This window comes from Solanum verrucosum, unplaced genomic scaffold (genome assembly GCF_900185275.1).
Source record: "Solanum verrucosum unplaced genomic scaffold, falcon-dt-bn FXZP01000060.1, whole genome shotgun sequence".
In the NCBI taxonomy this organism is placed as follows: Eukaryota; Viridiplantae; Streptophyta; class Magnoliopsida; order Solanales; family Solanaceae; genus Solanum; species Solanum verrucosum.
The window spans coordinates 2,172,057-2,190,444 of record NW_026020129.1 but is presented as its reverse complement, the minus strand read 5'-3'; the positions used below and the strand labels follow the sequence as shown (position 1 = coordinate 2,190,444).

Genomic DNA, 18,388 nt, shown 5'->3' with positions numbered 1-18,388 from the left:
AATTGACATTGATTGTAGTACAAAAAGTATGTCTTAAACCTTGTAAGATTTATTACTCGTTATAAAAGAAATATCTTATTTCCTTTTTGTTCCATCAATCTAGAAATATCGAAGCCAAAAAAAGTTCGAGGACAAACAACATGTAAGGATATTCACGCAAGAACTTTGGAAGAAAGAAAGGAGGTGACATTTGATAAAGGACAAGCAATGGGACCAACTAATAAGATAGTGTCAGAATTAAGCAGCTTTATAGGAACAATTGCAAGGAATCCTAGATTCATCAGCTTGATGTACACTAGTTGGCATGCGGTGCCAAAAGATACTAAAAAGCGCATGTGGGAATATATCAATGTAAGAACAATCACTTTTGAGATTGCATATTTTATTATTTTGTTTTTACTTACTGAAGCTAACTATATTTTATTTTGCATAGTCCAAATTTCTAATTCCAATAGAAGGAAAGAAGTGGGTGATAACTGGTCTTCGTGATGCTTGGAGGCGATACAAACAAAAAATTAAAGAGAAATTTTTTGATAAAAATAGTACCCTTGAGGATATGCTAGCAAAACGTCCTGATGGCATTCCAGATAATCAATTACGCCAGCTGATCGAGTATTGGAAACACCCAACTGTTCAAGTAACGCTAAAATAGTGCATTTATACTCATCGACATAGTGTCACGACCCGATTTCTCGAGTCATGATGACACCTACTATACCCTACCAGTAGGTAAGCCAACTCGTAACCCAGAACATCAAGCAATGAGCGAAAGGGCAGAAACTAGCGAAAACAATAATCTAAACAAGACTAACAATGCGGAAGCAACCCAAAATAAATATATACAGAAATCTCTCCCAGAACCTGGAAGTCACTAGAACAGAGCTATCTAATAAAGAGTACAAGTCCCAAAAGTGGACCACAACAAAGCATATCTCAAAGGCAACAAGACTAGCTAAAAAAAACAAGGAGACAGAACAAACCCCAAAACGCCAAGTGCTTGCCCTCGTCTCCGAATCACAGCTGCAAAAGAAGGCTGGAACTAATCATCGCTGGTAACTGGTACTGGGACCTGCATCACGAAATAGATGCAGAGCGTAGCATGAGTACTAACACAACAGGTACTCAGTAGGATCATAGACTAACTGAGCAAAAAGGGTAAAAACAATAAGAAAGGATAGAATCTAGACACAGATATGTCAAAGCGGATAAGAAAAGAAAGCACACGAGCATACCAGAAACAAACTAAGTATAACTAAACTAAACCTAACTAGACCCCCATATGCCCAGAAGGTACACTCGTTCGCAAGCTCAAATAAAACCTAAACGAACCCCCATAAGCCTGACAGGTGCACAGAAAGGCTAAGTCTACTAAGAAAGAAGAAAATCGGGCTTCTAGCCTAAAGTAACTAAGATAATCCATCAGACTCCACCCAGCCAGCAGTGCACTCCCAGCCCAACTAGAAAGAGTGACCCTAAGGGGCACCCAACCAAACAGTCCACTCCCAGCCCAGCTAGAAAGAGGGACCCGTGAGTGAGGTAGATATCGCGAGTCGTCCTACCATGCAGTCAGCTCCCAGCCCAGCTAGAAAGAGCGACTCGGGGACACCCAGACAGCAACACACTCCCAGCCCAGCTAGAAAGAGAGGCCCAGGGGCGATCGTCGTTATCACCGAGTCTACCCAGCCAACGATACGTTCCCAGCCCATCTAGAAAGAACGACCCCGGGGGTGATGGTATCTCCAATAGGATTCAATCCAACAACAACCACCATGGATCGCCGTCCACTCTAAGACATCACAGAAAAGACTCCAAGCCTATACTATCTCAATCCCACGCCTCGAGTGATGCACCAAACTTTCGAGAATGCGTCAGAACCGCAGAATGAGAGGGAGAAGATAAGGAAGTGCAGCAAGTAGCGATAACGCCTAATCTAAGGCTCAAACTATCAGACTCAAGTCTACTATTCCAGTCTACAATGAGCTAAGTCATTCGAACGACGTAGGCAGCAAGTCAAGGCTATCTAGCCCACACGGTCATAAGTCTAAGGCAATGCTAGCCTAACCTAGACTAAGGACATCATGCTTACAGTTAAGGATGAACAAGGCATACAATACATAGCATACAATAGCATTTAGCACATAAGCATGATACTCTACTAAACCGGTTAACATGATACTATACTCGAAATGTGGTCAATCAATCCTAACATAAGGTATCTAATCAAAGTAAGATAGTAAACTGGTACCCACCCCAATTCACTCCAATCGACATGTTTTTACACAATTAAGCTCAATCTAAAAGAAAGAAAGTCATAGCCTACAGTAAGGCCGATCGCGCGCTCTCCAAATCAATTTACCGAAGCTTTCCCTTTCCGAACAATCTCTAAACATTGGCCCGCTAACAAAAATAGACTTACAATGTTACTACGGTCGTTTAGACACCAAAATCACAACAAACGGAGACGCGTCAATTTTGGAATCAAAATGGGAATCGTGGGACCCACACCGAACTGTCCAAATTTGACTCTGTCAAGAGACCCTAAACAGCACCCCAAACTTATGTTCCATTTTGGAACACAATTCAAGGCTCAAAACACAGCAAAAACCAACAAGCAAGAAACTACATTTTAATCAGCTAATAGAAAAGAAAGCAGCAGCAGTCCAAACTCGAAATAAATGAAAATTGAAAGGTTCCCAGCACTCTTTGAACACTCTACAACGAAGTCTCGATAATTCTCAACATGTGGGACTTCGAATCACCCAAAACCGAGCTAAAATGAGTGAGATATGACCAAAACAATAATACCAAAAACAAAGGCTCGAAAAAGGTACTGCAGTCAGGTCTTATTGCGAAATTACCTCGAACTACGCGCACCCAACAACTTTCAAACACCCTACAGCGAAGCCACCAAAAATACGAAGCTCCCGCACTTCGAATCGCCTAAATCGGACAAAAGATGAGAGAGTTATGAGGGTTTAAGTTTTGGGAAATGTTGCTGAAAATTTGCTATATACTGCAGATTTTCTGCAATTTTTCCAACAACTAAAAACTCTGACGGGGTGGTCCGATCTCGTTCGGAACCCCGTGCACGCAAATGAGATATGCAACCATACCAAATTTGATATTTCGGACTCAATGGCGCAGATGAAATTTCCATCAAAGGTCATCTCGATAAAAAGTGAGTCTCACTTCCAAAGATCATTTTAAGTCAAAACCCACAAAAGTGCTCGGAAAGATAACAAAAATCTCGGGACACAAAAGAAGGGTCAATCTAGACCAAACTCGATATTCTGGAGCTAACCGTACTGACAGAATTCTCATCCGAGCGCGTTTACTCAGAATGTTGACCAAAGTCAAACTTAGGCTTAAACTTAAAGTTAAAACGCCTAATCGCACCGACTCACACTGAAAACCTCAGGAGTCATGTCGACCATGCTACTAGCCTAAAATGACCCTTCCAGAGCTGATGGAATCGTCAGAATTGGATTTCAATGTCATCTTCTTGAACTTTTGATCTAAAATGATCGTTCAAGGTTCATAAGCTCCAAAACACAAAAACTTGCACCAAGTCCAAACGAACGACCAAGTGACCGAATTGTCAGTCCTAGCAAGTCATAAATGACTTGGGGTCATAAATGACTTGGGGTCGCTACAGGAACGCTTTAAACGACACACAAAAGGCAAGACACAGAAATGACCTGGAGGGTCATTACACATAGCAACATCTATTTTTTTTCTTTTTTTTGATTTATCAATTCAATCAACTCTTTTTATTTAATAATAGGCCATATGCGAGATGAATTCTCAAAATAGGAAAAAACAAAAGTGGAGGCATCGAATGGGACCTATTAATTTTGCAAGAGTACGCGTGGCATTGGTAATTCTTAGGTGACATTTCTTCAAAAATCTGAATTTCATTTTTTTTATAATTTATTAGAACATATTGATGTTTTTTTAATTTCTTTTGATATAATCTGTAGCGTGCAGCCAAAGACAACAACGAAGAACCATCAAAGCCTGAAATATTTATTGTAACTCGTACCAAGACGGGAAAGGAAATCCAGGCTGATACCCAAGTTGCAATAGTAAGTTTTTTAAAGAGATTAGTAGTGAATTTGATTCAGATTTAAAATTCATATATTGTGGGGAGTTTGACTCCATTGAATTTTATCACGTATGTCTTCTTCTTATTATTATTCTTCTTTTTCTGCTTCTTGTGCAAGTGCGAGGAGATATCAATTCTTTGTCGATGTCGCTGAATTGTTTGATAGGAAAATTTGTTAAATTTTTTTAGTTATTGATCGATATCATGGGACTGGAAATGAATAGTACTTACAGTTCACTATGGATGCCAATTTTATTCAACAGGCTGAACTTCAGAATCGCCAAAATTCTGGGGAAACAGCTGATGATGCATTTAGGGCAGTGTTTGGAGAGGAGCAGCCTGGTCGACTTAGGTGTTATGGTAGATCAGTGACAACAACTTCTTTGAAGAAAGATGAGGAAATTAACAATCTAAAACAAAAGCATATCAATGAAATCACTTCTCTAAACGAAGAAATGAGAGAAGAAATGCGATATTTATTCACTCAATTGCTGCAAAACAACCCTGGATTGAATTTTCAAGATATACCAGGGTGTGTTGGATCTAACGTTGCTTCACCGGTTGATGCAAGTAGCGCACAAGCTATAAGAGGCACAAATCTTCCACATTCTTCAGGGTCAGCTCATGATTCGGTTCTTCAAAAGGTATTTTGTATTTCACATTCTCTGTTAATAGTCTGCATATTGTTCTTCTTCTAGTTGAGCTAGTGTTCTTGGTAAAGAAGTTCTTAACTTATTTTACTATCTTGAATATTTGAAAGTTCAGTCTGTACTTTGGTTTTGGTCACTCATTGTCTCCTTTCAGCTTCTATACCTAAATTTTTTTTATATTTTTAGTTGTATGAGAGTTGTATTGTGTTGAAGGAGGACTCTAGTGATTTTGGGTTGTAGTTGTGTACTTTTTTCCCCTGTTGTTTTAGTGCTTTGAACTGTGATGGTTGTTGTGAGAGATGGTTTTAGTTTTCTTGGTTGGTTTACCTTTTGATTTGTTGTTGGAAGGAGTCTGATCATTATCTTTCCCATTCTGCTGACTATTATCACCTGTAGGGTCTGGATGATCCTTCATCTTTGTTTCACTGGTAGGAGTAATAAGAACTTGCCTCCCTGAAATATTATCATTGTTGTCCTGAATTTTCTGCACTTGACCTTGACTTGTAGCATTAATCTGAGACATGTTTGGAACTTGATGTTTATTCTGAATGTGATGTTGAGGGGTAGCAGGGGTTCTATGGTCTAGACTATGGTCAATCTGAGTGTTCTCATTCCCAGCATGAGACATATTCCCCCTTTTAGATACCTCATCCTGTAAATTAGTTGTGTTCTCCTGACACCCTCCTTCCAACCCTCCAATAACTTCAACAGCCTCATCCAAACAATTAACAAGGGGTTCTGGGGTAGGGGAGTAGTTGTAGTTTTATGAATATTAGAATTAGGGGGAAGAAGAAGAAGAACAATGAAAGTAAGAAGAAGTAATAGAGAATAGGAAGAAGATGAAGTAACATTTAAACAAGATGAATCTTGCTAGAGTTAAACTCTCTATGCTTTCGTTCTTAATATTTCCTTATTGAGTATTCAATATGTACATGTATCTATTTATATACAATAGCTTGTAACAAACTAGTAAGGCATAACTAACTTAACTAACAGTTAGTTACTAATCCTAACTAACTTATAATCTTTGCCCATCTTTTAAGTCACTACTATTAACACTACCCCTCAAGCTTGGAAGTGAAAAGATGTTTTGAACTCCAAGCTTGAAACTGAGAACTTGATGTTGAACCTTGGTCAGTCTTTTAGTTAACATGTCAGCTGGTTGTTCCTTTGTTGGAGTGTACTTGGTACAAATAATCCCTTGTACAAGATTGCTTACTGTTTGTACACACCTCTATATGTTTCTGCACCTTAATACCTACATCATTCATTAGACCTATCATCTAAATAACTTCAGTTGCAGTTGTGGCTATACTTCTGTATTCAGCTTCAGCTGAACTTCTACAAACATTAGATTGTTGGGAGACGATAGCCATCTAGTAGGCTCTGGTTGAACCTTAGCACTTATCTCAATTTGTGATGTGAAGTCCACTGTGTTGTCTCCAAACACCACTGGGCCACGGAAAACAACCATTAAAATTGCCCCAGAAACACAAACAATAGTACCTCCAACCTTTGTCTGACCTTCCAAAGTAAGAAGTTTCGCTGTTTCCATACTGCATAAACAACACATATGAATAATGTTGAGCAAGCCACATCAAATACTCTTTTCAAAAGCCTGTCCCTACTCCCTTGCATTTACATTAATATTTTTTTATACCAAGAAGTTCTGGTGGGTCAATGAAGCCAGGTTTTAGAACTCGGTGGGTAATGGATCTACACATCTAGCCTAGCATTTCAACTAAACTAAGGCATAAAAGTTTCTTCACATTATAGATGCCCATCTCATTTTACTAAAATATTCTACAACATCACCATGTTCTATGTGGTCCACTTCAGTGTTACCTAGCTTGACAAATATTAAACAACACCATGTACTCTATGATTGATAATAAAATTACAGATTTAACTCACACACTGCTAAAAATATTAAAGGACAAAAGAGCACCACAGTAAAGAAAAATGTGAATAAGATTCACAAAACTAATTACCTTTAAGTTGGGAGTTGATGGATCAGGAAGCCTCATGATGCGAGGAAATGCACTTAAAATTATATTTCGCATTTGTATGCAGCTTGGAGGGATAAAAAAAAAGAAAATAAGAAGAAAAAAAAGGAAAGAAAAGGGCATGAAAGAGAAGCCAATAAAAGGCAAAGAAGAAAAATAGAACATGGGTTCCTAGGTCAGAATATAAATTAATAAAATAATATCATCATAGAACTTGTACTAGTTGTACCTCATACATAGTAAAAATGTTCGCACCTTTCTCTTTTTTCATCATTCCTATTTATGAATTGGTTTGGCTTACTATGAATTTAAGCCTATTAAATACATGATTTATTTCACTAACATATTATTTTATTTTGAATGTGCAGGAAAATGCCGGTAATTGAATTTGAATTGTGGCCAGAAGTAAACTCGATCTATTGTAGTGAACGATCAAGAGTTTTTGTACTATTGTCATATATGTTTGAATGCATCTGGTTTTGTGGAATTTATTGATATATAGTAGAGATCTTTAAGGAATCACTTTCTAAGTATTGGTTGTACAAGACATGTTTCTCGAAGTTTATTTGAAATATGTAGCTTCGATTTAATTATTAGTTAATTTTGTGCTTTAGGTCACTTGTATATTTAATTATGTGATTATTGAATATATGCAAATAAAAATTATTATTCTTAAAAATAAAAAATTGTGTCTACAAAATTCTACACAACATTGCCACACTTCAAAAGTGTTGTTGTAGGACGTCCAATGTTAACTTGTACATAAGAAAAGTTACACTTTATAAGTGTTGCTCTAGATGAGATATAGAAGGCAACACGTTTTAAGTGTGACCAATAACAAAGCAAAGACAACGCTTTTAAGTGTAGTATAATAAGAAAAAGGTGTCGCTAATGCATCACTACAAAGCGTGCCCTTATACCTCTTTGGCTACGCTTTATAAGTGTAGCTGTGATAGCAACATTTAAAAAGTGTTGCCTAATGTCAAAGGTTATGCTTCTTTAGGCCACCCCTTAAAAAGTGTTGCTTAAAGTCTAAAAGTGTAGTCTTTTATCAAAGGCCACACTTTTTGCTAGTTTAGGCTACACTTTACTAGGGTGGCCGTAAGCCTAAAATGGTATAGTGTAGGCTAGTCAAATCTCTATATGGTCTCAAACAAGCCAGTAGACAATGGAATGTTAAACTTACTGATGCATTGGTAGATTATGGTTTCATACAAAGCACTTTGGATCATTCCTTATTTACCAAAAGACACAATGGGCATATTATAGTTGTGTTGGTATATGTAGATATGCTAGTAGCTGGTAATGATTTAAGGATGATTGAACAGACTAAGGAGGAACTACATGCTAAGTTCAAGATTAAAGATCTAGGCACTCAGAGATTTTTCCTATGGATTGAGTTTAGCAGATCATCCAAAGGAATCTTGATGAACCAGAGAAAGTATGCTCTAGAGATGATAAAAGAGTTGGGACTAACTGGTGCCAAACCATCATGGACACCATTAGATCCTAATATGAAACTAACTACAACAGAAGTGGATGAGGCAGGGGGAGTTGCAAATGATCCCATATTGACAGACATAGGTTCATATCAAGCTATACTTAACAATGACAAGGACAGATATTAGCTTTGTTGTTCAAACATTGATTCAATTCTTGCACAATCCAAAGAAGTCACATATGGAAGCAACTATTAAGGTTGTTAGATATGTAAAGAGACAGCCAGCTATGGAGCTATGGGAATATTGATGAGCAGCAAGGAAGAAAACAAATTGACATCATATTGTGATGCAGACTTGGCAGCATGCCCAAACACAAGAAGATCTGTAACAGGGTTTCTAATTAAGCATGGAGAGTCCATGATATCATGGAGATCTAAGAAGCAAGCAACCATTTCTAGGAGTTCAGCAGAATCAGAATATAGAAGCATGGCTTCTACTGTTTCAAAGTTGGTTTGGCATGCATCATTATTCAAGGAACTTGGAAAAGAACTGGAAATGCCAATAGATGTATTTTGTGATAGTAAAGCTGCTTTACAAATAAAAGAAAATCCAGTATACCATGAATGGACCAAACATATTAAAATAGACTGCCATTTTATAAGAGAGAAGGTTCAAAAGGGACTGATCAAACCATTGTACTTAGCAACACAAGAGCAACAAGTAGACATTATGACAAAATGATTGTTTAGATCACAAACATGAATACTTAGTATCCAAGATGGGCATTCTGAATGTATTTACACCTGCCAGCTTGAGGGGGAGTGATGAAACTGGTGTGGTGACTTAGTTAGCTGGAAGTTAGTTATGTAACAGATTCTGTTAAATGGTTATTATACTAGTTAGTTAGTTAAATAGAATATGTACTGCTAGAGGCTAGATATAATCTTGTATATAAGTAAGAATACATAGTTGATTTTAGATGTAATTTTGAGACCACCTTCGGTACAACTCATTTCTGATATGCAGATATTTTCTTCTCTGTACTCGTGTGTTCTTCTCAGCATTTGAGTTGTTCATTGCTTTTTTTAATAGAAATTATCGTACTCAGGACTCATCTGAATCAAAGCAACGTTATTCCATTACTCAAAGGAAAAAGTTATGCTTGCATGGTTATATTTTTGTGGGTTAATATATAGTGATGGGTTGGATTCTCTAAATCTATATAATTTTGGGTTAATTACATCATCTACCAAGTCAACAAGAGTAACTCAATGGTACAAGAAAACGGGACACTTTCTATAGACCCTCTTAGCCACCACAAAATCACCAACAGGAGTAGAGGCAGAAAAAGGTTCTAACAACACATCAGGGAACAGATCAAACCTCATAACGACGTATGGCGTCACAAAAGACAAGGTAGCACCGGGATCAAGTAAAGCATACACATTAAGTTGAAAAACTTTCAACATACCAGTAACCACATCCGGAGTGTTCACCTCGGGTTTGGAGTGCATAGAAATGGTTTTGCTTAGGAGCGTTGAGACCCGAACCACTATGAGTAGCTTGTTTTCCCTCTCTTCCTTTCACCTTAAGCATCGGGCAATCCCTCATTTTGTGACCACTTTTACCACAACCATATGTGCCGGCTAGACACTTACCATCGTGCTTCCTTCCACACTTAGTACAAGTAGACATGGGCAACGAAGATCCACTATCATTACCTCATTGAAGTTTAGGGTTAAGACACCTTATCTTTGTTGAACTTAGGAGGAGTATTGGAGGAACCTTGACCGGAAAACCTTTGTCTAAATCTAGGACGACCTTATCTATCGGACCTTGCACTAGAGAAATTTCCATCACCGGTCCTAGCCCTTTTACCTCCCTAGATTTTTCCTTAAGTTTTTCCTCCTCAATTTGTTGTGCATGCACCATAAGACGAGAGATGTCCATATCATGACATATAAGATCATGAGAGCTATCATCATGAAATTCGGTGTCTCCCACACCGAAAAGAGTTTTCCTACTTGCCACAGTAAGGACCATGAACTTCTAGTTTATGTGGATCCACTAGCTAATGTCTATCTAGACAATCCTATGTTGGCACATAATTTATGGAACATGGGTAATCGCTACTTGTACACTCTCTGTTCTAAGCTTAACTTCCACAGAATAATTCTTTTTCATATTTATCTTAGCTCTTAAAGGAACATAGAATAAATATTCTTGTACTAAACTCAAGTTACGAAGAGATCCCATATATATATATTCTAAAATCAAATATTTATACTTTTATATACATCATGATGATGTAAGTGTTTGATTTTAAAATACATAAGCTATCTATAACTAAGTCATAATACATTATTTAGTGCAACTTATAACATTGTAATATTTTAAGTCTAAAATCTAGAAGTATAGGAAATAGACTTGAGCTATCTATAACTTTAGAATTTTATTTAAGTGGGTTTAAGTTATAAAGAATCATGATGATAGTCAATAATATTCTCTCTGTTCACTTTTAATTGTTATCGTTTCCTTTTTAGAGTCAAATGGTAAGAACTTTGACAAACTTTTTACTATGTATTTTTTAATCATATTGATATTCAAAAAATTGCAATTCATAGTACTTTTCGTATAGTTTTTGAATATTTAATTTTATTTGTTTAAAATATCGAATTAATGTAATCTAATTTAACTTTGAAAATTAGTCAAATTGACTTTCGAAAAGCGCAACATGACAATTAAAAATGGATGGAGGGAGTAATAGTTATCGTTTTTTTTTTTTTTTGTATTCTCATTATACCTCTAAAAAGTTGTTTTGGGGTGATATGCCTAACAAAAGATATATTCTATTAATTTTTTATCTACCTACAAGAAGATTTTCCACATATTATCAATTTAACATGCTACTTAATTACTACTCTTATGTATAACACAATAAAGTTGTAGCAATTTTTTTTAAAAAAAACCATAAATAAAAACTAAAAAAAATAGTAAAATACCAAACCTATACCTATACTATATTTAAAGGAATGAAGCTTCTTATAAATGTTGTTTGAACTTTTTGCTCTTTATTAAAAGACTCCGCTTTAGATAAAATTGTCTTTTCATAATTTTCCTCAAATTAATATTTAATTTTATTTGATCAAATGTATTTAATGCACTAACCTAACTTCCGTCTATTCAAGTAAAAAGATAAACAAATACAGAATTTTGTACCTAACAAAAAAATTAAACTCAGTACTATTTAAAAACTATAAATATATAGCCTAAATTATTAGAAATTTCAAATAATTCTCAAATACAAGCATAAAAAAAAAAAAAAAAAGTTGAACTAATAAGTTTAGAATATTACTATTATAACAATTGTAAAACACTATCATTACCATTGAAATCAAATAAAGAGCACATAGAGGTTCACACTAGCTCAACAGTTCTCATACATGGTTGTTTGCCAATTATATCTAAATAGCTATTGGTGATGAAATATTTCCCATTTTGTGTGAGTATATATATCTTCCTTCGCTATACCAATTATGCATTTGGATCTTGATTGCATTTAGCGTCATCCAATACCAGCTACAATCCACAAGTGTTCTGTGATTCCATATAGATGTTCCATTTTTCATATATATTTCATGTACCCATTTTACCCATAAAGACTCCTTATTTTCAATGATTTGTCAAAGTAACTTTCTCACTGAAGCAATATTCTAAGCCTTGAGTGAGATATACATATTATTAATATGTGTCGTGGCTCTACTTCTTTAGAAAATCACTTTGAAATGTTGAAAATATTTTCACACTTAAGAAAAGATATTTAAAATTGAATTGTCACTTAATTTTTGAAAGAAATTAAGAAAACATATTTTTCAAAAAATTTTAACAGAATTAAAAATTTAGAAATTTGGGTAAGTGATTTTGATTTCCACTTCAAGAAGGTATTGACACTTGAAATGTTATTTAACTAAAAATGTTTAACTAACTTTGGGAAAATAATTTAAATAGATAAAATGCATTTGATATAGTTAGGAATTTGAAACAATTCAAATAATCAAGAGCAAGTGAAAATTTGGTCAAAAACACTTGAATTAAGTTATCAAAAATGAATTAAGAGTTGATAAATGAAATTCATTAACAATGTAATCCAACACAAATAAAACTTAGTTATCTTTTGGGAAATTCAACTAAGTTAATGTTATAATTAAACAATATTTTAAACAAATAATTTACAAACAAAAATAATAAAATAATTTAAGGAACTAGGCTTTAGGCTCTTCTTGGCCCAAATACTGCCCAGCGAATTGGGCTTGAGGCCGACTTCTAAATCTGCTGCCATTTATGGACTTTGGCCCATTTTTTCTATATAATATATATCAGATGTATATCGTCTGTATATCATTTTTTTCAACCTCCTTACACCTATATATCAGCTTCCATTTACACCTGGATAATAGCTTCCACTTTTTCCGATCCGAGAGTTGACTCAATACGAATTTGTTGGATTTTGGCCCAACTCGAAATGCCCAGAAAAAGAAAAGAAATTTACTTATAACAAAGTTTAAATTTAAATAAACCCAACTCATGTTCTAAAATAAACAAGTTATACAGATTCAAAAATATAGTTGATTCTAACTAAAAACAGGGGCAGGCGATCAATATTCTCAAATTTTCTAATGACTTAATATATGCAATGAGCATAAGAGTGGAGTACAATACTCGCGAATAAGGGTGACATTCAAAATTGAAACAACTATAGAGGTATCTATCAAGTTACTAAGTCACACTATGAAAGTTTGAAAGAGGGTGGAGGAGATGATGGTGAGGAGGGACGTGAAAATTTCCGTGAACTAGTTTGTATTCATGTTGACGCTCAACTAAAAAAGTCATTCATCTTGTAAGGAAATTGTGGAGCAGTACAGAAAAAAAGGATTTACACATAGTGTTAATTGACTTAGAAAAGGGTTACAACAAAGTTTCAAGAGAGCTTCTACGAGATATTAGAAGGTTAGAGCCTTCTAGGAATTTTTCATTGTTTATATAAAGTTAATCGAAGCTTTTACCTAAATTAATAAATCATCATTCATATTTTTTTTGGAATTTCATCTAAAACATATCACATGTAGTGGTGGATGTATTCATTTTTCAATTTAAATAAATGAATGCTTAAAAAGCAAATATCATATGTAGTGTGAAGTGATTTCTTGAATGGTGATATGAAGAGAATGATCAATGCCATACTCTGAGTTCCTCTTAAAGAAATCTCTTTTGATGGAAAAGAAAATATTTATATAATAACATTATAGAAGTGGTACAATTTTCTATAAAACATAAACATATCTACTAGGAGTAATATATATAGTAGCATTAAGTAGGTTGATCCTTTTATATCATCTTGATGGGATATATGCGTTTAAATACTCCATTAACATCTTTCATTAAAACATCCCCTAAGGGATGATGGCAGAGAGAGTGAGTGCACTCTCCTGAAAGTGCGTGAAAAAAGAGAAAAAAAAAAGGTGAATTTTTAAAGCCCTACACATGACCTTTTTTTATTGGCCAATATATAACAAATTATTTTGATAGTTTTTTTTATATATATATATTAAATCTTTAAAATATGTAAATTTTCTTACTAAGAGGTAAATGAAATTAGTGGGTCGTCTTTACACATCTTTCTCCAAACATCTCCTCCTCCATCTTCATCCCCACCTCTATCCACTATTTTCTTTATAATTTGTAAAATTCAATACCAATGTCATTTTATTGATGTTGATTTCACTCTATATTATTGGTGTCGATTTGACAAATATAAACTTTCTTAAATTTTAAGTGACCCATTACAATTTCTAGATCCATTCAAATATTTCTCATAAAATTTATATATTTTTTTGGATCACTTTCTTATGCAATCTTCATTTCTTATTTGAGTTGTCAAGAAAAAAATGGCTTTCAAAAAAATCCATTCTCCAAGAGGGTAAATTCATTGGGAGGGTTTGAAGAAGATAATGTAAATACTATAGTGAATTTTCTTTTTTAGAGTGACTTAAAAAATTGTTGAATAGTGAAGAAGAAGAAAAGAAAGTATTGAAGGTTGGAATAATGGTGAAAAACAAGGAAGAATAAAGAGAGGGGGGGGGGGGGAGGGGGGGGCTATGCATTTATAAACTAATCAATTGATATAATTAATTTTAAAAAGTGTTTAAGAAATAATAGTGAATAAGTGAAAAAAGAAATAAAAATTAATATGGTGTCTACATGGTTATGATGTGGCGCTTACGTGGCTATGATGTGGCGGGTGAGAGTGTTGTTATAGTCTCATGGTGGGAAAAAAATCACTTGAAAGATGTTAAAGAGGGTATTTAAACGCTCGTATAGTTTAAGTGCTAAAGTAAGTTACGCTGCCAAGTTTAAGGGGATATTTATGTATTTTCTCAAACAAAAATAATATGTGGCTCATTGAACTTTTAAACATTTTTAAAAATAGTTTCATAAAACATTTATTTTTAATTGCCTGCTAAAAATTACTATAAAATTAATATTGCAAATATAAAGGGAGGAAAATCGATGGACCGAGTTGGTCCAAAGAACCGATGGGAAACAGATTCAGTTTGTCAGTTTTTGTTTTTTATTTTTAAATTTATTTAAGAAAAATGGCGGAATTTAAAAAAGGAACTGACAAACGATCTTCGAATTATTTTTTTAAATAAAAATGCGTGGTAAATATATATATAAAAATATTTAAAAAAAGAAAACCAACATGGTCCCTTAGTTTTTAAATTATTATTTTTTACGAAAACTGAGGGAGTCCGTTGGTTTTTAAAGTGTAAAACTGTCGTAGAATAAAAATGATTAAAATATTTTATCAAAGAGTATTTATGGTTGAGCGGTAGAATTGTCCAATGTTACAATAAGTATTTGGATTTAAGTCCGATTAGCTACATTTTTATGTATGAAAAATCAACCCAATTTGGTGTCTTTTTTTCTTAAAAGTTTTATGTTGGTATTTTAATTTATTGAAATCGGTGAGCTTGATCGGTTGTCTCTCAGTATTATTCAATTGAATTCGTTGATTTCGTAAAACTAACTCGGGTCAAATCAGTGATTGTAAAATTTGCGGTTGGACGTCATTTTTAAAACATCGACCAAGTCTTAATTTTGACTCAATTTCAAGTGGTGAATGTTGCTGACACCCAATTTTGGCCCTCCAAAATATGAGTTAATTATTGAACTTCTTTAATTTCAAACAATTTGAAATAATTAGCTTCTATAAATTCAAAATATTTTCAAGTTATTTTTAAATTATTTTATCATTTTAAAATAATATATATGTTTCTTTATAATTATATATATAAAATTACTTCCTTTTATAAATATTTGAAAATCGTCTCAATGAATTTTGTTTTTATCTAGATATTTTATTAATTAGTTAATTTAATTAATAGATTATGTTTTGAATTAATTAGTTCATAGTTAAATTAATTATTTTATTTTACTAAGATTAAGAAGCTCGTTAATTAATTGATATTAATTTGTCTGTTTAAATTTTAGTTGAATTCACTAATTAACTCAATTTGGCTATGTTTTAAACCTAAACTAGCTAAATTTGCAATCCATGTGGCTAAATCTTAAGTACTAAATCTATCCAAACATTCCCCATTTTTCAGACTCAATTTCAGCCCAAACTTGACCCAAATCCCTTCCCTTTACAGCCCAATACCCAAAACAACATTCCAACTCAACAATACAGACACAAATCCCTTCCCATTTTCTTCATCGAGTCAACCTCTTCAATGGGAAGATGGTATACGTTGAAAGGGAAGCTGAAACAGGGGTCAAAAGGATGAAAATATACAGAAAATGGAGCTGATATATGAACTTATATACACTGATTTACAGAATTGATATACACTGAAAATAGAAGTAAAACTGACCGGATGTTTCTGGACAGCAGCAATTTAGGCCATAGAGGCCCAAATTCATTTTCACTCTTTTACTCTATTAAGTATTTGCTTGTAAATATATATTGTTTATTTGTATTAATTTTTAACTTTGAATATTTAGATTAATTTAATTAAGTTTCTTAAAGATAACGTTTTTATGTTAATTTACTCTTTAACTGATTTTATTTGAATACTTTTCTTACTTGGTCGTTTTTGACAATTTTTACTTTTTTCAATATACTTCCAAGTGTTTAAGCTAAGTTATTTTTTAAATGACTTTTAATATCTTTTCTTTTAAGTTTTTCTCAAAATTTAGTTTTTTAAATCATCGGATAACCACTTAGCGGTTATTTTGAGTGCGGATACCTTTTCAAAGTGGACATGGAACCTTTTACCTTTTTTCTCTAAAATTTTAAGACTTAAATCTGCTATTCTTTTAAATTAAATTTTCTTAATTTCTTTTATAAAATTAGTAACAATTCCTTCAAAAGTTGTTTTTTTTTCCTAAAAGTCGAAATCAATATTTTAACAGTCTTTTTCTTGACACATAAAACATATATCACTTAATAAGAACAACAGGTTCTTCGATTGATATTATTTAACAAACTTTTGCCGTCAATATTTATCGTTTTTTGTAAGTATGTTTTTAATTAACTTTACAAGTTTTGAAGACTTGGATATACAAGTGAAGATGCATGTTTGAGGACTTCATACAAGCTGATTATTCTTTTGGAAGGTCTTCTAAGCAAAATTTAATTCACCTTATTTTTTAAGGTTTTTAGTTTTTGCCAAGGCAAAATTTTACATATTTTCGCAATAGATATTACTTATTTTCCTAAGGGGTAGCGTAAACAATATAGTGACTTATAACATGGTCGTTCAATCATACTAATGAGGTGTTGATTCATAGTTTTTAATTAATGATATATACGAAACTGGATGTTATTGATAGGAGTGTTCATGGTTATGGTTAAAAAATCAAATCGAACTGCAATTCTAACCAAATCAATTAAAAAAATCGATATTTGGTTTGGTTTGGTTTGGTTTGGTTTTAAATTTTGAAAACCGATATTATTTGGTTTGGTTTTGATTTTGCTAAAAAACAACCACAAAAATAACCAAACCGAACCGATAAATTAGATATATAAATTTTATAATTATTTATATATTATTCATAAATAAAATATGTAAATATTTTGTTAAATTTTAATTAGCTTAAGTCTTTACTTTACCATTTTCTCAAACTCAACACTTTAGCCCAACTATAACAATCCTAGGTCCAAGTCCATCAAAATCCATTTAAGTCTTTACCTACCCTACTTTACATAAAATAGTCACATTTTCTCTTAATTGAATCACTTTGTTCGTGTAATGATAACTCTAGTATCGCTTAATTGCTTATTAATTGAACCCACAATAGTTTTTTTGTGAATTGTTCATGTACTAGGTGTTTGTGTCTATCGAGATACATACTTTCTCAAAAAAAATATTACTTTCAAACCGAATAAACCAGAAAAACTAAACCAAACCAAACCGACGGTTATTTTTTTTATTTGGTTTGGTTTTAGAAATTTAAAAAATCGAATAGATTGGTTTGATTTTGGTTTTAATCAACAACCGATTCAAACCGAACCACGAACACCCCTAGTTATTGATATGAAATTTAGATGTTATATATAGATAATTTTGATATGCAATTTGGACATTGTGATACCTAATTATAAATTGAAATAATAATACGTCGGTGAAAAAATCATATACACAGCTACGCACCATAATTTATGGTCAGTGTAACACTACTTTTGGTGACTTGATTATTTGGTCCATATATAGTCATTTAGGGGGCAATTAAGATCTTGTATTAAAAAATAGAGGAACTTTCGCGTATAGCCACTAAAAAATAGTTTAATTATTCTCCATAGCTATAGTTTGATAATTACAATTCGTAGCTACATGTTATAGGGAGGAGAGAGCTGAGCGAGACTGGGAGAGAGAGGAGAGAGGCGAGCGAGAGAGGGAAAGGAGTGGGAGAGAGGCGATCGAGATTGGGAGAGAGAGGAGAGAGGCGAGCGAGACTGGGAGAGGGAGGAGAGAGGCGAGAGGCGAGCGAGACTGGGAGAGGGAGGAGAGAGGCGAGCGAGAGAGGACAATAATTTGTATAATTCGCATCTCGTTTGTATAATTCGCAGGTACGCTTGTATAATTCACGTGTCTTTGTATAATTGAGTAATATAAATTCTGG

General features: G+C 33.6%; 1 protein-coding gene across 1 annotated transcript; it reads left to right on the top strand.

The window, feature by feature from the left end:
- The first annotated feature begins 437 nt into the window (after positions 1–437).
- Positions 438–4,995, top strand: LOC125826325 (uncharacterized). Its single transcript, XM_049505636.1, has 5 exons — positions 438–637; positions 3,785–3,877; positions 3,981–4,085; positions 4,369–4,749; positions 4,942–4,995. The coding sequence occupies exons 1-5, from the start codon at positions 557–559 to the stop codon at positions 4,993–4,995; spliced, it is 714 nt and encodes a 237-aa protein (XP_049361593.1). The 5' UTR covers positions 438–556.
- The last annotated feature ends 13,393 nt before the right edge of the window (positions 4,996–18,388 follow it).